The sequence below is a fragment of the Pholcus phalangioides genome, unplaced genomic scaffold, assembly GCF_987345545.1.
Source record: "Pholcus phalangioides strain wild (caught in Gottingen) unplaced genomic scaffold, Ppha-v1.0 ptg000007l_1, whole genome shotgun sequence".
NCBI lineage: Eukaryota > Metazoa > Arthropoda > Arachnida > Araneae > Pholcidae > Pholcus > Pholcus phalangioides.
The window spans coordinates 13,743,952-13,770,704 of NW_028301600.1; the positions used below are offsets into that span (position 1 = coordinate 13,743,952).

General features: G+C 35.7%; 1 protein-coding gene across 6 annotated transcripts in view; it reads right to left on the reverse strand.

Moving 5' to 3' along the window:
* Positions 1 to 3,465: 3,465 nt before the first annotated feature.
* Positions 3,466 to 26,753, reverse strand: part of Nt5b (5' nucleotidase B) — a 294,946-nt gene continuing 271,658 nt past the window's right edge. For all 6 annotated transcript variants that reach the window (XM_089232682.1, XM_089232683.1, XM_089232686.1 and 3 more), the window contains 2 exons: positions 10,388 to 10,506; positions 3,466 to 4,164 (listed from right to left, as the gene is read on the reverse strand). In XM_089232682.1, coding sequence (XP_089088808.1) covers positions 3,940 to 4,164; positions 10,388 to 10,506 — 344 coding nt within the window. In that variant the 3' untranslated portion in view covers positions 3,466 to 3,939. The remainder of the gene's footprint in view (positions 4,165 to 10,387; positions 10,507 to 26,753) is intronic.

Sequence of the window (26,753 nt, forward strand, 5' to 3'; positions counted from 1 at the left end):
TTTATAGTATACTAAAATAGTGGTTTGAATTTTGTTTTTAATTTAAAAATTTTTTTGAGAGTATTTTTTTTATTATGCTGCGATTATTTTGTCTAAGTGGAGTACCCTTCCTACTTTTTCTAATTTTTTGAGTAGGAGCCTTGCAAGTTATATATAAATAGTATATATGTATTTAATCTCTACATCAGATATTAAAAAATTACTGAAAATTTTCTTTAAATGTATGAGGGTTATACATTTCACATGTGAAGTATTCTCGATGAAAAGAATCTTACAAATCTCATGATAAAAGTTTTATTTATTGTTTATTTGTACAAACATATGGGGTGATGAATGAGAAATAAACTTTCCATCACACAGGGTCTCTCACTTTTAGGCTGAAGTAAATAATTAAAGTATATATGTGTTAATTTTTTATAGATCAATTACATTTCAGCACGAAATGTATGTATTGTAAAAAATGTATTTAAATAAAAAAATATGGTCACAATATTTGTAGAATTGTAACATCAACATCGGCGTACATAGCGTTTTTCCTAAGTGAGTTTCTTCTCAAAATTTTCAAATAAAAGTTCTCTCAAAATACTTCCTTGTAAAATCTGTTTTGATTTACCAGGGAACTTTAAACATATATTAAGCTTCATAGCATCAGGTTTATATCACTTAAAAAAGATTATAATGTTAAGAAATGGTGATAAAGTATTAGATGTGTGTGAGGTTATTACAATCAAAACTCAATTGAACAAATAACCTGCCCATCTCATTTAATTGATAAATTAAATGGGATGGGCAGGTTTTCACTGAATGGTTTTCATGGATTTATGGTGTACAATACTAAATTTGGTGATAAATTATCTCAAAAGATTTAAAATTCAGAATGTTTTTTTTTACAAGACCAAGAGGTTCTTTTAAGTTATGTTGTGATTGATTTGCTTTTTTTCCACAGACTTTTCTGCAGCATATGTCTTTAGTGCAAGTGATGGCCAACAAGGACATATCTGATGGCAGTGTAGAATTAACTTATACTGGTAGCATGATGTGGTAGATTATGATTGGTTGAGAGAGGCTTGGATGCACCTAATTAGCTTGAAATTTAGGAGTTCCCAAACTTAGTTCTAGATTCACATGAGATAGAACCTGAACTCAAAGGGGGGAAAACTGTTCTGGCCATAAAATTTGAGGAATAAAAATTGAAAACAAAACTTTTTTATTCGAAACTTAATGAAAAAAAACTTTTTCTCTAGAATTTAATGGAGTTATAGTGGTTTGATCAAGTTTGCCCCTCATGACAAAAATCCTAGTTATGGTCCTGGATTAGGTAGTTTCGTTATTGTCTTGATTGTAGAGCGTACTGCTATACTCATTAGTCCTTTCTTTCTATTAAAATTCTTGTGCATTGGGCATATATTCAAGCAGGGCATTAGTAACATGGATCTCAATGTCATGGTATTTAATAAAATTCTGTTCCATGGTGGCTGTTTTTTCTTTGTGCCTTAGACAAGAGGTTCCAATGTTTTACTTTGTGTAAAATCCTTGATGTTAACAAGAATGTTCTACAGACCCCAAACACAAACAATTTTATTAGTAACACCAATGAAAAATTTTAAAACTTTTGATACAGTGGAACTTTTGAGAAGTTTTTATGGAGCTCCAGGGTTCTGATGCGTACCAGCTGGAGACCTATGTCTTAGCAATTACAGTGGATCTCGTCTAACTTGATCCGTTTTATTCCGCAATCCAAAAATATCTTGGGTTCTTAACTTTCTCATAGCAGCAAACCCCCAGCTCAGATACCATTGTAAGTTTTTTCTCCTGATAACATGTTTTCCCCCATCAATCAACTGCCAGTGGATAGAGTCAGCTTTTGTTCAAACTCTGATAATAGAAGGGGAGAGAAAGGATGTGTTTTTCCCTTTCCCTTCAAGGTAGTTATACGATCAAATGTACAGTATAAATAACAGAAAACAGGAGTTTTCTCTTGCGCAATCAAAAAAAATATTTTTAAAATTAGTCGGCAATTTCTAGAAGGTTTAGTGGTTTCTAATGTTGCAGTTAATGCTGATCAGGGAAATTTTAAAAATGCTTAAAGCTGCTACACAACTAACTGCAAGCTTGGTGAGCACACACACAATTCCCTTTTTGCCTCCACACCGTATAAGTATGCTAGCACAAACAAATATGGCTCTGGTGTTCCAAGATGCCGATGTAGACAGATCTGCAGGAATAAAGGAATCGGTAGACTTACTGATCAGAGTGAGTGTCAAGATTCCTTCACAGATCAGAGAAAGGTGCCTATTGTTAAGTTGAATAGAAATGAATTACCTTTTGGGTTTGATAATACAATTGAATAATCAACGTTAAATCTACCCAAAATTCAAAACGAACACAGCTATACGCGTTTTAGAACTATATGAAGTTCCTTCATCAGTAGCAGAAACAAAGAAGAAAGAAAATATTGAAAAACTCCTTATAGCGGGAATTACTCGCTGTTGTAGGCAAGAGTCAAATTCAAAAAAGAATTTGTTCATATTCTTGAATTCAATTTTTTGAATTTGACTCTTGTCTACAACAGCGAGTAACTCCCGCTATAAGGAGTTTTTCAATATTCTCTTTCTGCTACTGATGAAGGAATTTCATATAGTTCAGAAACGCGTATAGCCATGTTTCGTTTTGAATTTTGGGTAGATTTAACGTCGATTATTCAATTGTATTATTGTTGTTTTCAAGGATAAAGATAACTGTTTCCATAATACTGATCACTTTTTCAGTCTGACATTTTTTGTTAGAGAGGCTATGCCCAACTTTTCATGTGGGTCTCAAGATTTTATGTTGAATCTTCTGTGTGTATTCATAGCTTTAAAGGCTCGGTTAAGGTCAATGTCATTCTAAAAAAAGTTGCAGAGACCTTATGACAGATTTCTCTACAGGCTGTAGCCTGAGGTCTGTAAAGGGCCTCAAAAATCAGTTATTTTTTTGGAGAAATTGTTCAATGACAGAATTTTAATACATTGAAGTAGGAAGTTTAGAATTTTTTTCCAGAAATTTGATTTAAATAGGACAGCTGGAGTTGGGTATATAACAGGCCCCATCAATCCTAAATCTGACTGTTTATACAAGAGGTCCCGATATAATTTCCTTTCTCAGAACTTTTTCTCTTTTTTCAAGAATGTCATATTTCTCCTACTAATGCTAATTTCAGGTTGAAAAAAAAAAAAAATCAGCCTTCCCTCACTCTATGATAATCTTTGCTTCTTATCCAGTGGCCCAATTTAAGAACAATTTTGAATAATTGCTCCATATAGTTAATCTATTATAATAAATGTCTACATTTTAAAACTGACTGTAAGTAGTTTATACACTTCTACTCTGGATCCAATGGTCTGGGGCAACATTAATTTTAATCTTAAATCCTAGGAATAAGAATCCAAATTCATACAGAGTCTACAATATATCTAGTAACCAGTCTCAAGAAGGGAGAAATTTTTTATTTGTTCATGCAATACAAGAATACATACAATTTTTGAAATATAATCACCAGGATACAGAAACTTATGATACAAGAACAAAACTAAAGGCTTCTGTAATGTACAGAATAAAACACACACAAATATTCTCTTTACAAAAATACTGAATTTTTACATTGATGACAGATGTACAATTTCTTTTAAAGTATGTATATACAAACTTTCTACATTAACATAAATCTTTTTTCTTTAATGCCATACAATATACATATCCATTTGGAAGTTCATTGAATTTATTTAATAAGTAATGCTCAGAGAAGTATTGTACAGTTCATCATTATAGAATAAAATCTAGTTGTGTGAAATGTCTATTATAACCGAGAGGCACAACACCTCTTACCTATATTTTGTAGATAAACATTTCTGTAAAGCATCAAAGATGATGCTAAAAAATTAAAGGCACGTTGATTTCCTATTAATGTTCACCTGACTTATCAGTGTCTTCATCATCATCTGTATCATGGTGATGTGTGACGGCATCAGGAGTCACTGCATAAAGATGAGGTACTGAGCTTACACTATTTTCCAATCTAGAGCGTCTTCGCATGGGTTCTTGAGCAACCTCATCATCTGGCTCATCAAATTCTCCATGGACTCCATAAGCACCTTCCTCATGTTCAACAGTTGATTCGTGGGGCATCTGAAAAAAAAATAAAATTGATTTATTCCAAAATGTTCAGTAACATTAAATACATATTCATGTCACATTGTGACCACTAACTTTAATCCAGATAAAGTTTGGTGCAGTTCACACCCTATCTGCATATTTTACAGGGTGTTTTAAAATGCATGCAAATTATAGTTTATGAATGTTTTTTTTAAATGAATGTGTACTTTTCGAGAGAAAATAACAGATTAAACTTATGAACTGAAACATTGCCTTTGATAAAAGTTAAAAAAACCTTTCAATTTACAATAAATGTTGACCTTTTGCAAGGACACATAGGCGCCTTTGTTTTATCAGACTGCTCGAGACCTTCATTAAGTCTGAAAGAATTAATGTCTGATATATTGCATAAATGATGTTAATCTTGAGTTCATCAATCATATGTGGATTATTGCAGTATGAAATATTTTTAAGATGACCAATACAAAATTTTTGGCTCACTTTAAACCCTCATATTATTCATGAAGTGTCATTACATGATAAAAAAAAATTAAATAGTGCTAGGTATGCTGTATTACACAGTCGGATTGTGGGGGCCTATTTTTTTTTATTCCACTGTTTACTTTAGAGTTTTAGTTCCACATTCGAGGAGGTATATATAGAAGTTCAGGGAACCAGTCCATTCATGCATTCTTCCAACCAGGTGCTTAGAGAGATACATAACTTAGCCACCGAACATGGCAGCTTTGGTAATATATCTTATACGATTTGTAATTTTGTTCTTGCGTCAGACATCTGGCCTTCGGGCAGGCCTGTAATTAGGCTGGGACAGTGCTCTGAGACAAAATGGGGGCTCCACAAAAAATATACATTTATTTTACATAATAAACCTTTCAAGGAGGCCTCCAAGAAAAAGTATGCTCCAGAGCCTCGAAATAACATGCTAGGGTGCTACCCTGAGCTTTTGTCTTGGACTGTCAATCACTTTCAGAAAATGGTTGAAAAAAATGAAAGATGAGTAATTAATTAGAGAACAAAATAATTTCGGAATAAAGGGAAATTCTATAAATCAATGAGAGAACATTTTTCAGTACAAATTGATAAAAATTCAGAGTTTTTAATTTACTTTACAATAAAATTATAAAAATTTTTGATAGGAATGTTTTTTGTCCAGAAATATTTTTTAACAAAAAATATTTTTTCTTCTTTTGTTACATGTTATATAAGATTTCCTGCAATCATAATAAATTATTTTAAGTGGATAAAGTTAATTAGTTTGCATTAATTAAATTGTTAATTAAAAAGAAAAGCATACTAAATTAGTGTCTAATTTTTTCAAACTGCTCAGATATGTCAAGTAACCAGTTATCATATACAAAAAAATTGTGTGCAATTTCGTAAAGAATCGGAAGAGCAGTTGAAAATAGGTTAAGAGCATGCATCTGAACTACTGTAGTTAATGAACAATTTGGTCGCCAAGAGGAACATGAATATACTTGCAAAACACATAGGCAAAAATACATTAAAATTTTACTAAATTTTTATTCAAAAGTGCAGAAATATTTGTAACCACTTGGTTGAACTAAATTTTTATATTTATTAAAAAATTAACGAAATTGTGCAGAATGTGTAATTTTAATGTTAATGTATGCACCTTTGCATGGTAAACTTTAATAACTAATATCTATCAGAAAAAATAAAATAAAAATTCTATTCCTGTGAAACCTTATTCAATCCCCTGACATGCTTTACATAACAAACATAGGTACAGCATGAAAGCACCATTATCAACAAAACGAATGCAAGTAGACAGACAGCATTTCCAAAAGGCTATGATAAGCACATAAATAATGACCTCGGGAAAAAAAAGATCATTCATAGGTCACATGACCTTGACAGTCCAAACCAGAAAAATGGGTTTCCCTGTTTCTACTCCTATACACCCTCTAAGGTCTTAACAGATATTACTCAATTCTTCACTGATGAGCAGTACTCCTGGTTTCAACAGGATGATGCCAGACACCTAACATTGCAAGAAAGTATGCATGTTTTAACTAAATTTTTAGTCTATTGTGTCTTTATATGTGAGCACATTTGCTACCCCTTTTACAGGCCCTTTTTCTTTAGGGCTATCTTAAAAATGTGTGGCATACTTAAATAATACTAATGCCAGGGTTTTCCAACCGGAGTTCCGTGAGAGCTTTTTTGGGGTTCTGCGGAATCAAAAGGGACGGAACCCCAAAAATTCTGGAACCCTGGTAGCTTGAAAAATTTTCTTGTTACTGTTTCACCTGAAGCAATTTATTTTTTATTTCTGTTCAGAACAGGTGCTCTAAAATAATTCAGAGAAAATATTGGATAATTGACCAGTATAAGACAAGCAATATTCTTGTTGGCTCCTTTCTTTCTATTCTTGCACACAAGTCCTTCAGACAACAGTCAAGATGACTTTCTGGAAATTGGTATTCCCAAAACTCTCAAGAGACCTACATGAGGATTTTTATGAGGGTCTCCCTTCAAAGATTCGGAAGTATTAAATTGTTGGACATCGAGTCCAATCCATCGATAATAGGTGGACATCAAGTCCAACTCTCTAAAAGAAAAGAACCAAAATACTGGATATCAAAATATTCTCAAAGTCTCTCAGGGGCATCGCCAACCTTTATCAAGGGCGTTCTTGGCAAGCTGTCGCCATTGCTGATTGCCTGTTCAGCGCTTTAAAGGGGTGGTTTTTTTACCTATTCTGAGTAGGGCTGTAACCAGAGAGGAACTTGAGAGTTCTGGTAGCCCGGGCGCCGGACCAAAATTTCACTCTTTAACTTCAACATTAAAAGGGGGAGCCTCCTTAATGCGTGCTTGACCCGGCTGATCAAGCGTCTGGTTGCAGCCTCTGATACTGTACCTCTGTCAACAATCAGTCAATTGGTCTATCAAAGTTTAGGGCTTTTGAGGTGACAATATGCAATGAAAAACTATATTACAGTGATACATTTTTGTAATCCACAATAATTACATCGATTCAATGTATAGAAATGATCATTCTCGGCAGAAGGTCTCGAGAAATACATTGACATTGACCTGCATTTTTTTTTCTTCCTATTATTCTTTTGTTTAATGTTAAAAGAAAAGTGAATTTCCAACGAGTGACAATCATTGTATGGGTGAATTCACCGAAAATGTCAATATTCCCACCTCCAGTAATAACACATAATCGCTCTCAATGTCTAATCAGTGTTGGTCATGTAACATCCCATGACAAGCAAACATTTAGCATGCTCCAGGAAAACAAAATGGTCAATTGCTAAAAACTGACCCTCCTTCCACTTTCGTGTTTTTGTTCAAGTTGGAATTTTTCACTCCTCTGAGGTCACAATATCAGTTTGTGCTCTCTTTCATCACAAGGGAAGTGATCCAGCGATTTGGCTGTAGTTTTGTGTTCTTATTTTTTGAAGCCTCAGCTCGTCTTGTTTTACTCTGTTGAAGCTTAAGAATAAATAGTTTTTGTTCATATTTACTATAGCTGGTGCTGGTTTGGCACCTTGGACCAGGACGGGGGGTAATATTCACCCTTTCTCTTACTTTGACCACTCGTTCCACATTTCGGATGAGAATGGTGTATGCCAAAGTTCACACTCAACCCATGATTAAGTACAGCGAGTAGTAATTTTTTCCTCTTGTTCTGTATTTTGTTATCAATCTTATTTATTGTTAACGGCAATTTCATCCAGGGTAGTGACTACGATTTTTATGAGGAGGGACAAACATGATTTCTCCACCCCCCAATTAAATTCTGATGATTTTATAACGGTATTTTTCTTCTTCACTGATATTTGCCGTCCCCTAAAGTCTTGCGCCCAGGGCGGTTGCCCCCTCCCCAGTTCCGGCCTTGATTTCATCGATTACTTTTTCTATTTTTTTGTTCTTTTGACAGTTTTGTTACATTTCGCAAATTTTAATGTGAATACTTAAAAAAGAAATCAGTGATACTGTGTACTAGTTGTCAAGATTAAAAAACTGTGGGTTGAGCACCATTACAGCTGAAAATCCCCTATATAAGAAATGTTAATACCATTTCAATGTCAACAGGGTCACCCTAGTAGTCACTGAACAGGGGAAAAAGGCAACTGTCTAGTTTTGAGCTGCGCTCTCATAATAATATGAATCTTGAGAATAGTGAACACAATCATATACTGTTTCCCATTGAACTTAAGTCTGAAATTAACACCCATCATTGAGAAGCCCTGTAACTCAGAATCTCATTAAAAAAGAAATTTTGAAGAGAAAAATCAGGATTCTTTGCAGGGGAATATTACCATGTCTGTTTAACTGAGAGTTTAGGGTTTACATGTTCTTGCTAAACTAAAGTCAGACCTTTGTATAATGTCTATCACTTTTAATACAGTGAAACCTGTCTAAGACACGGTATGAGATAGAAACCTGTCTTAAACGGTCCAAATGCGTATTATAGTACATTTGTAGATACAAAACCTGGTAATATGGAAAGAATTTTTAGCCAAGTGCAAGTTTTTGTCCAGGATGGGAAGAAAGTTAAATCATTCTGATCCCTTTTTGTTAGCTGAACTCATCAACTTCTTGGAAAAATTATGAATGCTTATTATCTATCTGAACTGGTGGTTCTGGGGATCGGGCTTGAGAGGAAGCATATGATGGAAATAATGACTTTTGTTAGAAAACACTCCTATTTCTTGGAAAAAGTTTGATAATTTCGGGAGAGTAATATAGAGGGAGACTGAATTATTGTTCACAATTTAACAATAGTGTTTTGGATACTGCAGAGATTTTCATGCAGTGTAATGATAGCCACCCGCAACAGGAAACGTGCATTGAATTTGAACACAAAAATAGAGTTTGAAGAGACATAAAAAAAGCAAAATTGAAGTTCACAGATATAAAGAATCTTTCTTTCACAAACGTTATTGGTTGTTGATTTGTTTTTTTAAAAAAAGGTATACAACTTCTCCATTTTGTATTTTAAATACAGTGAAACCTCACTACAACGATATTGTTTACTAGGATAAATCCCTCTATAATGATATTTTTAGGAGATTTTTAAAACCACTACAAAGTGATATTTTTTAATATTTTGCTCAAAATTTTTTTGAATTAAATTTTAACTTCATCACTTGTTTTCCTTCTTCTGAAGGCATCTGATAACATCAATATTTTACACTAAAACATCACTGAAAGCTAAATTAAGTTATTGGTATCGCTACTTTCTGTGCGAGACACAAAAGTGCAATGCGGTAAACTTCTTCACAAGGGCAATACAACTTAGTGAATTTTTATAATAAATTAATCAATTACAATTTTTTGCTGCGAATAAATATATAAAAGAACATTTTTTGATGCTATTAACGATGTCGATATAGAAAAAATGACAACAGCATAAATTTGATCATATGTAAGGATAATTGTGCCTCTTGATATAATGATAATCCCTCTACAATGATATTTTTTCTTGGTCCGCAGAATATGGTTATATCGAGATTTTATTGTATTAAAAAAAATTCATTTTTGACAAAAGTGTTCATTCTATATATATATATATATATATATTGCTTTTTAGAACATTTTATATTGAAGTTTAACTATTAGCGCATTAAATATGAAATCTCAAATGTATAGTTATTTGAAACAGCAATCATGAAAAAATTCAAAATAGCAATATGCATGTCTCTGTTTAACACTTGTTGTTTTATAGAAGTTAGGGTGATGTCCTCAAAACAAGTTTCATAAACGATAGAAATAAATCACTGCACACATTTTTATGTGCACCTCTATAAAACAGAAACCTGCCTGGAACGAAAAATAATTTCAGTCTCTTGACCTTCTGTTTTATACAGGTTTCACTGTATCAACTTGATTGCATCATCAGTTTTTAATGATTCCTGCCTGCCTGAATGTCAGTTTAAGGTCTCTTCATAAAATCACCTGACTTATGAAGTAATTTTCATTCAGTCTCCAAGAATGACATTATACTAAGCTCTGCCAGTACGACCATAATTTTCATAAATACATCATACAGGAATTCATAAAAATTTGTATTAAGGGATATTGTCCTAACCAAGTTAGACTGCACTGTATTGTAGGTTTAGAAAAACAAGAAAAAGTTCATTATGTCATTCATTATATCCATTTTTGTTATATACAAACATACAAACAAAACATTACGTATGAAGCAGGTACATACCTAAAATAAATACATGCATAAAATTGAAAAGCTAATGCAACTTACAAGCATTGGTGGAGCCCTGAACATGTAGCAAAATGGATAGTACATCAAATTTATGAAGGTACATGCATATATGTCAGCAAAATGGCAGATCTGATTTGCAAAAAATGTTTGCCTAGAACCTGTAAATGATGAAGAGAAAAATAAAAATTGATTAAAACCAGCAGAAAATTCATGATAAATTTTCATAGAAGAATCAATAATTTCCAGCTGCAGCAATTAAAGAATCTTAATGAACTATGCATTACTTGAGGGATAATAGGCTGACATGATCAAAAGTTTTTATTTTTCACATTTTGTTTGCACTAGGTTTTTCTCGCAAAGACAAACGGGTCACATGCCCAGGGCAGACAAATTTTTAGAGCCCAGAAATTTTTGAAAAATATCTATTTTCTCCTCTTGGATGATGTTTATAAAAATACACTGACAAATTTCAAAATAACCACAAAATTTCTTGAAGAATGAAGAGAGGGTCGATCCCTCAGGAGAATGAGCTTAAGTATGCCAGTGTGGGGAACATTATCAAAAAAACAAGTCTCTTGCAATGTCTGGTGAGAACGAAGTCTGTATTTGTTTTTCTCCAGTTCAACTTGCATTGTTCTGACAGGCTACTCTGACACACGAAATATTAAAAAGGGAAAACTTTCACCCATGCTCTAATATCCTGTAATATATTGTTCTTTGAATGATGCCTACAAAAGCCTTGCATGTTCCAACAAAGTAATCTCAATTCAGTATTGTTTCAGATAATGTCTGCACAACAAGGCCATCTCAGGAGCTTCGTGGAAACCTGGGCAGAGTGATTTTTTTCAGAGGCCCACCAACTGAGTTAAAAATACCTGCCTACAAATTTAAATACATATTCTAAAAAATTATAACCAAACCTGATATTCATTATCATAACCATACCCCTGCATTTGAGATGCCCAGGTAGGCCCATGCGTTAAGACAGCGCTGCTGCACAAGTCATTGAGATGACTGAGGCACAAAATAATTTAACCCTAGATAACTAAACTTAAATCAGTGTTACTCAGTAACTAATCTATTAGGTAGTCTAATAGACAAATGTTTAGTTACCTAGGGTTAACACAGGATGTCAAATTTAGTTTCTGAACAACTATTTATACTGATTCACAAAAACAGCGATTCCACACTCAGATAACTTAAGTTGGCTTCTCTTTTGCACAGGAATTACACTACTTTTTTCTGGTCTCTGTTTGGACAGAAGATAGAGAGAAGGAACTTCCTTGATCATTCTCGTGGAATCGCATATCATCAACAACTTCTTCTTGCATCATTGCAGCTGTCGTCTAACTTACCAAGTTCATCACCAACTTACATCACCAAAAATTATTTTAACTGTGCAATTTTCAGAGAAATGAGTATCTCGGTCCCAGTCATTGGTTTTACATAAAATAAAAACTATTTACGTTTAAGCTATTTACGTATTTAAGCAAAAAATGACAATTATTTATGACTATTTACATATATAAATTCATAATAGTATTTCAACTATTTCATACATTCAATAACTTTTATGTAATTAAATTTTGCAAACAGCTAATAAAAGATTGAAAATGAAATCAAACTGCGACATAGCAGTAGAAACTTATTAAAACACCTTTTTTTTTTCTTCAGTCAAGCTGACTAGCAATCGAAAATAAAATTTTATAATTCAAAATTTATATAGTCTCTGATGAAAATTTTGGGAATTGGAGCCCCACAAATTCTCTTTAGGGAACTTGAAAATGCTGACCACTCTAGATGCAAGTTACTCTGAATAATAATCATTGCGATGTTTATTTGTCACAACCGAGATTAAAAAATAATAAGCATCACGAGCAAAGGCAACAAGAGTCGAGAAATAGAATTCGCTACAATTAACTTCCATCATTGAATTTAACATTATTTAAACTTATTGAAATCTGAGAAATTTTGACACAAAGTTTGAATTTCACTATAAATCCCGCTCCTTCGATATGACAATCCGAATCTTCAATCCATAGAGAGTCGGTCCTTCCAAGTGTTCAACAATCACTCTCAAACTAGACCACTGACTTCCTTTACTTCGTGGACCTTAGAAGATGAACAAACACAGCCAGAGTTTAATTCAAGAACATTGATGACAGAGCACCAGACTCCCCAGGTTGAGTCTGACAGATATTAGTATTGCTACTTTCTGCTTAGTACATAAATATGTTACATGGTAAATTCCTTTGCATAACGATCTTCAATTTATTAATGAAACTCTTTCAATGGTTTTTTTCACTTGAAAGAAAAAGTGCACCAAATAAACTGAGCTGCTGTTAAAAATCTTTTTTTTTGTCTGCATTGGTCCACATCGACAAGTTTAAGCTAATTTTGTGCACAAATGCCATTGCTATCCTCAAGAACTGTGAGTTTATCTTTAAAACATTGACATTTTTGTTTTATATTCATTGGAATGAGCATCTGAAGCTAACAGATATGAAATGCAACTAATTTCTGCAAAAAAACATGACAATTTCATGAAGAAAAATTTACAGTTCTGTGCTGTGCTGTAATCCTTGTCTGCGTGGACATGCTTTCTTTAAAAGATCAAGCTCATCTTCCAATACAATCAGCTATTTTTTGTTATCTAGGAAGGGCACAGTAGCCCAGGTCAACAAGATATACTTGCTCACAGCCACAGATCGTCACAACCAAAAAAAATTTGGAGGTGTCGCAAGTTCTAATGAAGAACACAGATTTCAGTGATGTATTGCGAACGAAAGGCCAAATTTCTCTTCAACCAGAACACTGATATGGTTTATTGTAGGCTCTTTCGAAAGCTAAAGGGTTGAGCAAGTTTTTGGTAAATTTGACTGGTTGTAGCTAGAAGGGTGTTTGCGGGATTGGGGATTAAAATTTTTTGGCGAGAATTTCAATTCTGAACTATGCCAATTTTTCAGTGCTTGTAGCTTGCTATTAAATCTGGATCTTGTAATGGAATTGATGTCACCTAATAGAATTTTTCTGCTCTTTTCAAATATCTGCTTTTCGGCATGTAAGTTTCTCAGAAACTTCATAAATTCGAGTCTTTTCAGATTTGACATATTATTCTTCCATTATCCACCATCACTCGAAAAAAGGTTTGTGATAGAACAGGGTTGGTAGGGTGTTTTATGTTCCACTTGTGTCGACCACCATCTTTAGTTTCACAGATTATGTCATGTTCACCTTGTACGGAGTGATTATAAAAAAACTATCCCGACATATGGGCCCCTAACTATCATACCATTCACAGAAACTGAATGAAATTTTGGCATAAGGTATTTTGAGGTATGCGCTCAAGAATGATATGAAAAACAACAGTGTCACTCTAACAGTTACGGTTACAGTGAGAAAATTTCGAAAATATCAAATGGCAACACCAAGTTTTTTGTATTGGAATGCGATCTCCATACTGAAAAACACTAAATAGCGTTGGAATGGCACCTGTAGCACGAAAATCCCCGGAGCTAGGCAAGGAAAAAGTAAAAAGGACTTTGCCGTGCACAAGAGCATTAATGTTCGTTTCATTCGTCACACCGTTTCTTCGGCTGAGATCCCAGCCTGATTAGTCCTCCACAAGGTCATGTGTGAAACACAATAAAATGCTTTATTTTATGCTGCTTCTCTGTCCTTATTGGTTGTCCTCACTTTTAGCCTATCTACCACCGGTGATTTTCATGCTACAGTTGCCGTTCGAACGCTATTTAGGGATTTTCGCAATGGAGATCACATTCCAATACAAAAAACTTGGTGTTGCCATTTGATATTTTCGAAATTTTCTCACTGTAACCGTAACTGTTAGAGTGACACTGTTGTTTTCCATATCATTATGAAAGCATGCATTATGAAAGTGAGCGCATACCTCAAAATACCTTATGCCAAAATTTCATTCAGTTTCTGTGAATGGTATGATAGTTAGGGGCCCATATGTCGGGATAGTTTTTTTATATTCACCCTGTATATCAGACCATAGAGGGTTAAATCTATTGCATCCTGGTTATTCTAATACACTGAATTGCATCCTGATGCTTTCGAACAATCTGAAAGGTGTGCATATGGCCATTTTATGGATATCAGGATTAATTGATATCTGATGGTAAGCTTTTATGAGATCAACATGGCTGAAAAATTTTGTACTATGCAGTTCAGCAGTAAAATCGGCTATGCATGGAATAGGGTACTTATCTTTTAATGTTTGTGCATTTAAAGCCCACTAACCCTCTACAGGCCTCCATTACAAAGTACTCTTTTTTTGGAACCACATAAAGTGGTGATGCATTATTACTCCTCTAAGGTCTAAAATGCCCCAGTAGCATCATGTTTAAAAATTCAGATTTTGCTACTTTCAATCTTTCTGGTGCTAACCTACAAGGTCCTTTTTTGGATATATGATGGAGAGTATTATGCTTTACAGGTTGGTTTGGATCGGGTAATTTTGTGATAGAAAGAAATTGTTTAAGACTGATAAATTGTACCATTTAATATGGTTTTCACTGAATGAATGCCAGTGTGTTTTACTTGACCTACGGTTTTTAACGTGGTTTTCGAGTCCCTAAGACATTTATACAGCACAGGGTGTCTACTAAAAGCAAAATTTGGTGACTTTTCTGTGACCTTTTCTCATTCGCAGGGCTCCCACTCAAAAAATTAGAAAAAGTAAGATAGGGGAGGGTACCCCCCTTAGACAACATAATCATGGCATAATAATAAAAAAAAATCCCTAGAAATTTTCTTTCATAGCACACTATTTCAGTATCCTGTAAGATTGACTCAAGCCAAAGCAAGATGACAGAAATGACTTGGTTACAAAAAAATATTTTTGGCCAAAATAGGGTCTTAGCAATCACAAATAATTCTTTTCTGCTCTCCTCACAATATATATATTACATTCTTTTTTGTGAGTCTTCCACAGTCTAGTCTGTCAACTCTCTTCGACAATACACACGGCAAATTATAAAGATATGTAAGTTTTTTAAGAATGACACTCTTTTGATACCACTTCAAAAAGCAAAATGTGTAAATTACAAAGTCCAATATAAATAAGTCAAGGTGGACCAGATGGTTTTACTGCATTGTTCATTTCATATAAAATGAATTTGTTAAAATTTTAGTGGTCAATGCCAGTAAAATCGTTTTTGGCAAATGAAGCATTTTCATTTCTAGCTCTTGAGCACTGTAAATATTGTATGTGCCTCTGAATGCCCTAAAAATACAGAAGAAAATTGAATGCTATTAGGCATCATCAAAAGTCACAAAACCTAGAATAGGTCTATTTACCCAACTGCTTTGTTATGCAAACTGTTGTTTCATCTATACACAAAATGTGCACCATAATTTTGAACGATGAATGTTAGTTACTGTCCAAGACCATGAAGTAGTAAATACAAAATTATTTTTCCCATCCAGACAAAAGTTTTTAATGACTACTTTACTTGTTGAACCCTCAAACTAAACAAATGAAAAATTACTAAACCACCAAATGGTCCACATACACCCTGCACCCTAAATAACCTTAAAAAACAATACAATTTCTGCTTTGGCAGAATCATTAATTGCAATCTACTACATTTGTATTATTTGGCATTATGTCCATGTTTCCCTTTTCAATTAAAATCAATTATACAAATTTTGTTGATAGAATTTCGTTAAAAAACTAGGAAAAGTGTCAAGTTTTACTAAAAAGTAAGACGAGTGAAATCAGTGCATTCGACAAAATTCGCCATGCTGGACTGTTTTCTTGCATCAGCTGTTCCCAAACTGAGTAGCGACCACATAGGATTGGGTTAATAAAATAGGGAGTCTTAATGAAAAGGGGAACGCAAGTAAATTAACAAAAAAGACCTGAATTTTATTTCAAATTTTTAAAAAACTACATTTGAAGTTGATTTAAATATAATGCCCCATAATATATAAAAACTAGACCCTAAGGGCTCAAGCCACATAAGTCTCCCCCCCCCCCCCCGCAAAAGCATAAGTGGATACAGATTGTTTCCCGAACAAGGTGGGGGACTAATGTCCACCTTTTGCACTTCTGCCTACGCCAATAATTTTTTTCAATCAGGCGATCGTCTTCATTGTCCCCCTGTATCGCCACCCATGATTTCAATCAACTTTGCGAAATAACCTAAGCCCTCAGGTTATCATGAATATTCATTCAATGCAATCCATTCCTATATACTCCCTTGCGAGTCTTTTGTACAGATGTCTGGCAACCCTAGACTCCCACCCCATATCAATGTTTTTGTTGTATAGTTTCTTTGCCACCTATAACAAAACTTTCCAAAGCAAACCCCATGGGCGCACCCGCGCTCATTGAAAACACATCCTGCGAATACAAAACTACTGAACACACTATTGATTGATATCAAGATGTGTGCACAACAGCAGCGTTGTGCTGTGATGCATAGCAATAGTGGCCTCAAAACCAGGCAATTTTATAAGAAATTTAAACTGGTGGGGCACTACAAAAAAAGAGCACTCGAAGCGGAGTAAGCTCCAGTGTGTTCACACAACTGACATAGCAGGCAAAAATTTTAAATTTTAATAAAATTATTAATTAATAAAAGTATCAACTAATGAAAATTATTAAACTCATTAATTAATTAAAACTCTCTGTATTAATGTATAACATATGCAAAACAGGGAGGGTGGCGATATACAAACTTGAAAAAAAACATGGCAAGAAATCTATCAGAAGTTTACAGAGCAAGTTGCAATAAAAAATTATGCACAATGGGGATAATGACACATTATGTTGGCATTGATTCAAAACAATACAAAAAACATATGCTAGGTAGAAAATTATTGCATGTATAAAAGGATGCAAGGTGAAATTGTATAGCACATGCATAACAGGAGTGTATAACATTTGTAAAAATAGATACATGAAGGTATGCAAAAATGCACTAAATAGGCCAAAACAAGAGTGTGTGGCATGACTAGAAGATTGCAAGGTGCTGGCATTAATTCAAAACAATATAAAAAACATGCGAGGTAGAAAATTATTGCAAGTACAAAAGGAAGCAAGATGACATTGTATAGCATATGCAGAAAAATTATAACGTTTTTCAAAAAAGAGATTCATCTCTTTATCGAAACCAACTAGAAATTGGACTTAAACAATTAATTTTAATCATTTGGAGGACCATACGTCTTGTATTTCCCGAAAAATTTCTGTATTTTCACATGATTTAATAGACTACTAGTACATGGGAAATATTTTTGAAAAGGACAAACAACTAGATAGGTATTTTTTCCATCCAAATGGCCAAGAAAAAGGCCTGATCTAGTTGGAAAATAACTAAATTGTCAACACTGTTCTAGCTTGAGCAGGCACTAAAGAAACACATGAAACACTGAAACTTTAGAATGGAAAATAAAAACAAGAAAAATTCTATCTTTTTTCTGATGTTAAAATGTAGATGTTGATTTCTATCCGTTTTCAATGACATCAAGAAAATTATCCAAAAAGAACACAACAAGGGATGAAGAAAATATTCAATTGAAAACAAATCTGTACAAAAAGTAATTTTACACAAGTCCGCATTTGCAAATAAATTCTCAACGTGAAATTCATGGTTATAATCATCTCAAATTACATTTTACGTTATACAGCTTCTCCTAAAAAAGGCGTTGACATATGATACCCCAGGTCTTAATTAGTATTTTTTTATGGTTTGTTATTACTGTATGGCCTCGCATGAGAGTGGTCATTGGCTAGTTTCATCACAAAGAGATACTACTTCACCAAACACCAACTCTGGCCATATCACTATATTGCAATTTACTGCCATTAGTGAGATGGGTTGGAAGTGAAGATACTGTCTATCGGTGGTCGCCTCGAGTTCGTTTGGGAAAATATCTTATCTATATCAGGGGCGTAGCCAGAAATTTCGTTCGTGGGGGGACCACTTTCATTTCTGGGGGGGGGGGGACCAAAGTGACAGAACAATGGATTTGGCCATCTTTTTCCCTTTTTTCGGTCATTTTCTCACATTTCGGGGGGGGGGACCAGACCCCCAAGTCCCCCCCCCCTCGCTACGCCCTTGATCTATATCCTCCCTTGGGTTTGAACCCGGGACCCTGACAACAACTTTCACGATGGTAGACGAGCATCTTACCACCATGCCACTCGGGCACACAAAGAGATGCTGTCAACCAGGGCCGCAACTAAAGGGGAGCAGGTGGGTCTACTACCCTGGGCACTGGACCAGAAGTGGCACAAATTTTACCTCCCTTTTAACATTACAAGGGGGGGGGGCAAAATGCATGCTTGCCGCTGCTAACCAAGCTTCTAGTGGGCCACACATCGAGTAATTGTTATTGCCTCTAGCTGGATCCCTATTAGCACCACCCTTGAGGGAAGGGGCGGGCATGACATCCATCCCAAGGAAGTAGTGAGAGATGAGCAGGCCTAGACATAATATGAGAGTTCCCAAAAATCCTCCTAAAATAGTGGTTCTAAACTTTTTTCAAACCGAAGCCTGATGAATCAAATTTCTATGAGTCTACGGCCCGCTCTGCAATAATTTACTTGTTCATAAGGTAATATATAATTAATAAACAACCAATTACTTTTTAATTCAGTGCAAATTAATTGATTAATTAATTAAAACTATTTACACAAATTGATTAATTAATTAAAACTATTTACACAAATTGATTAATTTAAACACTTTTAAGAGATTAATTAATTTAAAACCCTTTTAATCAATTTATGAGTTGAATTCATTATTATCTCACAGTCTCTTAACAGACTGTTAGAACGTTTTTCCTTTTTGGTACTGTATTAATAATGCACAGAAGTCAAAATAGGTACGTACGAATGAAGCGTTTTATCAGTAACTGCAAACATCCTCGTTGGAAAATATAACTGATCACAAAATTAATCTAAAGATCTTAATATTGAACTTCATTGAATAATTTTGCATTATTTTCATTCACAGTGGGAGATGAGAATCTTGCCATACATTTAAATTTATTTGTGCTGACTTTACATCGACGTAACACATATTTATTAGCACGTTTTGTTAATAATTTAGTGTAAACTATATATTATGACCAAATTTTGTATTTTATCTTAGCTAGAAAAAAAAGTAACGATATAAAAAAATTCTACATTGTAACTCACCATAATAGGAGGTTAATATGTCCTCTATATTTATAATTGGACTGCTAGAGATTCTTAGGGGTTTTGCGGCTGGTCATAAATATCGGAAATTCCCAGTCACTCATCAGTTATTCTACTTTGAAGTTATGTGGCTTGGTCTCTGGCGAGTAGCTCAAATGTAAAATGTGTGTCTGGATCCCGTCCAATTGATGCACCTACTGCATCCCTGGGGCAAAGCACAAGAAAGCCTCCACACAATCAAAAATTTAGAGAAAGAGAGGTGGCGTGGGAAAATGAATTTTCATTGGCGGCTAAAGACAAGCACGTTTCAAGAAGGGGGGGGAAGAATTCAAAACATACAGACATGGATTTTTCATTCCTCCCTTGTTCAATCATGGCCCTCACAAGGGTGGGACTGAAAGGACTCCAGCCCTGGGACGATTCACATCTTTTTTTTTTTCATGCTATAAATTCACCATAATGGGCCCGCAAAAGATCCTAGGCTATGGACCCTGGTATAGGATGCGAGAGCCATGTGTTCAACACACACACACATTTGTGGAAACAATTAAAAATTTATGCTCATAACAAATTTTTATTTCTGAATCTGGGGGTGCTCCGCTCCTTGCAAGAAACTGCTTTTCTGAGTCCGACGCCATTTCATCATCAGTCAGACCCCCATATAACATCACACCTAAAGACCGAATAAATATGACTTCATTAATGGGGTTATTTACTAACGAGTAAAAGTTTTGCCAGTTAAGCTAGCAAGACTTGAAGAAAGTGACATTATAGGCATGTTGACATTAAGAGTGGTTGAAGTTATACAGAGGTCTTACTGTATATCAATGATTCCCAGAGGGTGAGCCATGCGGCTCTCCCATGAAGGAAGGTCCCACAGTGCTCCTGGCTGGAGTCTCTGGAGGAATTTTTTCCAGTTTTTTTACCATATAAAAAAAAATTCACTACAGATGGAAGGGGGGGGGGATTGGGAAATCCTGCCCTGTGATACCCACAAAACATCTCAATCCAGAAGCCTTGTTCGATGACATGGAGGCACATTGCTGCTATAATTTTTTGATTTTTTATGCTATAAATTCACTATAAAAGGGCTCATGAAAAATATGGTTCGGGGGCCTGACAAATAATCCAGCCTAGGGGCCCTGCACCAAGATGTGGGGGCCATGGCACCCCCTCTCTCCTGTGTACGTGCTTAAGTTCCATATATTCGGGACGACCAGCAACTTTCAGTCCCCCCCCCCGCAAATATTTTCTTCATGTGGGTGCCTCTGCATGCCCCCCCCCAAATTGGTGGGGATGACAGGGCTCCAACCCGGGAGGATTCTTGTCATTTTTATTTTTCCCGCTGTAAATTTACTATGTAGAGAGAATCAGTATGGCTAGGGGCCCGCCAAAGATCAAGGCCTTGGCACCCTGCTACAGGATGTGAGGGCCATGCCACGACGTATTGCGATTAAGCTCTTTACAGGGGCAATACATCCAAATGAATTTTATTAATGAATTAAATTATTTTTGAGGTGAATAAATACTCAAAAGAGCCTTTTTTTTGGTTGTACTAACGTGATTCAGAAAAGATGCCAACAGCAACAGAAATTTCAGGGCATGTGATGATAATGTTGTCTCTTATTTAGAAGACACCAACGAATAAGGCAAATACACAAAATAATTTGTGTATTTGCCTTATTCGTTGGTGTCTTCTAAATATTCTTGGGCAAAGTGGATCAACTCTTCTATGTTGTCTCTTGATATAACAATAATCCCTCTACAACAATATTTTTTCTTAGTCTGCAATCATTATATCGAGGCTTCACTGCATTTCGTTTAGCTATCGTTTATTTGTCTGTGTTATTAGTCATACAGTATTTTGTCAAAAATCTTTTAGCCCGGGCCACCACCCCAAAAATGCCTCCATCCCATATCGTCTTCAGATGCCATTCAGAGATGCATGCCTCCGGGCAGCTACGATTGGCGCTGAGGGAGACTGATAATTTGAGATCGAGTGTCGTTGTTGACCGTGATAAAAATACTACAAGTTGTTACAAAAAAGAAAGCCAAGGACAAGTTGATTGAGATTTAAAAAAAGCATTGAAATAAAATTTTGAGCAGATTTTTTCACTACACTTTTTTTGGGACAATTTTTTTTAATCATAAAAATTGTTTTTCCGAGTGAAATATGAGAAACGTATCCACGCGAATTTTTGGAGGGCTTGGACCCGTGGGCCGGATACAAGTTTATGCCTATGGCTCCTTGGACCTTTGAAGACCGGACACACTCCGCTTCACAACTCAGAGATATCGAAGCGTACCCGGAGGATGGGTGTGGTGTAATTTTTTTTCACATAATCAACACTCGACAATGGGCGGATCGTTGAATATAAAATCAACATAATCTTCTGAAGTTCTTGAGGAATCAAGGTTCTTGGTTCTGGTTGAGAGGCTCCTGAACCTTTGAAAAATTATCATTTATTTTCTTTTTTTTGAATCAATATCATAATTCACTTGTTGTTTATTTCATTCTATATGTTCTACCTCCACCCAAATTCTGTTGTAAAGAGGATCGAAAAATGTTTCAGCATCGGCCTTCAAGATCTGTTATGAATGGACATTTAGCAGATACCGTTTTTTCCCAATATTTTTCAAGAAAACATTGGGGGGCTAAAAGTTACTGGTCCTCCCATATATACGAGGCTCAAACGTGTACGAAGGAAAGGGAGGATGCATTGCAATGGTTTTTTCAGTAATTATTGGGGGAGGGCTCAGTCCCCTTACAAAATCTATTGTGGGGGGGCTCAAATGACCTCGGGCTCTAGGTTCTGGCACATATCCTTTATAGAGTGCAATTTTTTTTATTTCGGTTTCAATATCATTGCCTCCCAATTTTCATTCCCCCACCATGCATCTTTGGGCTTCTTTTCATGTTGGCAGCATGCCCCCCAGGTTGCAGTGAACAAAAAAAGAGAAGCTCAGTTTTTGCCAGGCAAACAAGAAAGACCCCCTCCCCACTGAAAGAAACTTCGTCAGTCGTGCCTTCTGGCAGTAAAAATTGGCACTGAGCTAGGGTGCAATTGGGGATTGAACGGCAGGGAAGAAATGAGATAAACGTATTGTCATGGAACAAGAAAGCCGAAGACCATCCAGAGTTTTTAAAAGAACTAAAATTTTGAGCAGATTGTTTCCATTAATTAATTCATAATTACGACAACTTTTGGTTAAAAAAAATTTTTTTCATCATTGCAAAATGAGGAAACCATATTCATACGAATTTTTGGGGGGCTGAGCCGGGTCTTAAAAAATTTTGGGGCTCTGGCCCATGGGCCACATCATAGGCATTAACTTCTATCCGGCCCATGCGCCCAAGCCACCCCAACATTTTTGATGAGCCGGCTCGCCCCCCCTTAAAAATTCGAGTGGATATATTTCTGACACTTTGTTCAGAAAAAACTTTGACAAAAAATTTCTCTAAATAACATTACTAGTAGAAATCCATCTCTCGAAATTTTATTTTTTTACTTTTCTTTCAATGCACTTGTTCTGTGACAATAGTAGTCTTATCTCGCAATCACCCAGGCACCCATCCATCCTAAATTGCATCCTCCCAGAGTGATCCCTGAAGGTACCTCTAGAGATAACTTGGGGGGGGGGAAATCCTTTCTCTTGCTTGCACTGTCAGTAAACTCAAGAACATCTCTTCTTTTGTTGAGTGTGACCCTTGGGGATGAGGACATGAGACAACAGAAAAAAAAGAAAAAAAGTGGGGGGAGGTAAAGTGAACAACAATTTAGCTTATTAACAAGTTCGAAGGCCCGATTTTTTGAGCCTTCACAACAGAGGCGCTGATATGCTACATTAAGGAACTCAATCAAAAACAATTCGAAAGCATCAAGGGTTCCTGCCACGAACACATCAGGGAAATCCTGGAAGAAATTAACACTGGGTGGGGAGAGCACTGAAAGTTGCTGGCTGTCTCGTATATACGGGGCTGAAGAGCATACGCAGGAAACAGAGGAGGCGTTTTTCTAAAAATTATTGGGGGAACGCTCAGCCCACCTACAAAATTTATTGGGGGTGGGGCTCAAATATCCTCCACTCCTAGGTTCCGGTGTCTTTGATAAGGAATCAATACATAATAGTAAAATAAAATTACCACACACAAAAAAAGAAAATAAGAAAGGAATGGAAAATTTCAAAGCCCCTGAGCCGGGTACCATTGCATTCTAATACTAGGAATATGAAATTTCCTTCTTACAAATCAGGGATTCCCAAACTATTTATGTTAGCATCACTCTTAGAAATTTTAAATATTTCAAGTAATGTTGAAGGGAGGTTGAAGGGTGAAATTAGCGCCCCCCAGTTGCAGCCCTGTTTCCAGTACCCCAACACTTGGGTAGCCAGGGCCGGAAGAAGGCAGTTTTCACAAGCGGAAATCTTGAGGGGACTGCTAATTCTGGGGGGGGGGCACAAAATATCGTTTCAATTGATTTTTTTCAGTGGAGAGGGTGGAAAAAATTACATACTCTTCGCTCCCTCCACGACTAAAACGATCCCGTCTCCTGGACCAGGCTTTTGGACCGAGATCTTTTGCGATTTTTCACAGAGAAGTGCTTGGAACCTGTCGTAGTAAACTTGTATTAGGCCAACGGGATTGAGACCCCCCCCCCCCTATTAATTTTGGAGAGCTGGTATGGACACATTTTCCACACCTAGACTCGAAATAATCATGGCACGTCAGTACAGTGTGTTTCGGCCTTTATACGAAGCTGTGACACGTAAAAAGTGGTGATTTTTCCGCAAAAACTTTTTTCCGGTCATTTCTCAGGATGTGAATTATTTATCAGAAATTACTGTAATTTTTGCTATATTTCATTGTAAATTAAATTGGGGAATTTCTAAAAAGTATGTAGTATTTCTTACTTATGTTATTCAAAATTGTGTTTATTTCACAATGAAGAATTATTCTCAAAGTTTTAATAGGGTGCCTACTCTCACGGTCATTTCTTTTATGGACGAATTTCTTTTCGTCCCGCCGATGACCACAAAGAGGGGGGTTTCACATACCCTGTTTACATTCGCACCATCTTGAGAAATTTAAAATATCTTGAGGCGTCTCAGTCGATCTCGAGGAGGCATTTTGATGCTTCCCCCACCAACAATAAAATGATCTTCACTCCTAGTTACAGTCCGTCTGTGGAACTCAGCGGGCTATAAGCAGGGCCATGGACTCCCACATACTGGAGAAGGGCTTCTAGCCTGGGATCTTTGGCGGGCCCCCAAAGTCAGACTTTTTACAGATAATGGATTCACTATAATGGATTCATAACAGGAAAAACTAAAAATGATGGTAATTCCTGGGCTCGAAACTAGGCTGGGGCAACCTGGGATAATGCTCCAGGAACCTGAACTAAATGGGTGGCACCAACAAAAAAAATTTACACTTATTTTGCACATTTCTTAAAATCGTTGACAATTTCTTATTCTGCAAAATGAGAAGAGGGGGACAAATCCCCCTCCTTTTTTGAGTATAACCCTTCCAAGGGAGCCCCCTCCCCATAAAAAATTATGCACCAGGGCCTCGAGAGGCTTGCTAAAGCCGTGGCCCAGTATACGGAGGGTGGAAATTTTTGGGAGAAAGAAAGCAGGAAGACAAAAAAAAAATCAGTTTCTGAAGAAGGAGGGGGAGTGTATGCGTGTCGCTTAATGTGGGGAATATGTCACCTGAAGGCATCCGTCTACATGGGGATCCCTGCTGTCTCCCGCAGAAGAGAAAACAAACTACATTCTTTTTGACGCCGCCGGTCAGGGCTTTGGTAAAAGGTTTTATGCTAAATGGATGGCCATTAGTGAAACAGAGACGCTGACAAAAGCAGTTCAATAGGTGATCCTAATTGGAATATAAAGAAATTACAGTGGTGAAGAAATCTGCTATAGACGGGGAGAATAGTTTTGTTTGGAGCCACTTGAAGTAAAATCCTTGTTTTTTCCTGAACCCCCCCCCCTCCAAATGTTGAGATAGGCAGAGTTCCACAATATTTTATGGTTTGTATGGACCATATTCGGTTGTGCATGTAGAGTATAATCTTCTGTTAGTAGAACATGTTGTATTACAAGAAAAAACGAAAAAAAATCAAGTTCCTTGTGATTCCGCACAGTTTCCTGACAGAAAAAGTAAGCAATATTAAATATAGTTACACATTTTTGATAAACTCATGCATTTAAAGCATTTTCTTCAATGATAATTTATTCAGAATCTTCAAAAATAATCTAGATACAGTATTTTGCAGCTCTATAATACTTATAATCAATAAAGCGTAGTAAAATAATTTTTTTTTCTGTTAGACATATCAATAAATTTATTAAACTTACGTTTCATTTTTCAATCATATTTAAAATTTATTTAAGAAAAACAAACTCCATTTGGCTTGCATACTTCGGTCAGTAACAATATTTAAATAGAGTTTTTATTAAGAAATTTATGTAACTAAAAAAAATTATTATTATTCTAATTTAAAACCTGATATATATGACTCAATATATGAGAGCAAAATAAATCTTAAATAAGTGAAATGTAATTTGATTTTGAGGGAAATATATACACTGTATCGTAAAATATAAATAAATACAGGGCTTGACAAATCAGAAAAAAATTTAGGCACAAGCCAGATTCCGTAGGAGCCAAGCATGGTTTTTTCACGAGAAAAAGTGTCTTAAATAATCTTTTTTCAACTTTTCTGAGAATTGATGACCCCTTCCCAGGGCCGCAACTAGATACTTTGCCACCTGCAGTAAGCCGGAATTTTGGCACCCCTTGCATGTAGAAGAAGCAGTTAAAGGGTGAATTCGACTCCCATTCTGGTCCAGCGTCCGGAGCACCAGACCCGCCTGCTCTCTCTAGTTGCAGCTCTGCCCCTTTCCATGTTGGAAGACAATTATGAAATCTGAAAATTTTGAGCCATCCCTAGATTCTGATTTAGCAATCACATATACAAAATTTTAGGTGCCAATACAGATTTTCCAGTCGCCATGGTGACCTGGTGCTTGGGATTTGTCCAACCCTGGAATAAATAAAGATGTATATACTGTATGTATTTTTGTATATTTTTCCTTGCATTCCTTGTATATAATCATTTTCGTGACTCCGTCCAGGGATTTGGACAGGGATTCATGAGATCTGGGGATCTATTCAGATTTACGGTACAACTAGATCTGTAATAAATTGCCTACGACGATAGA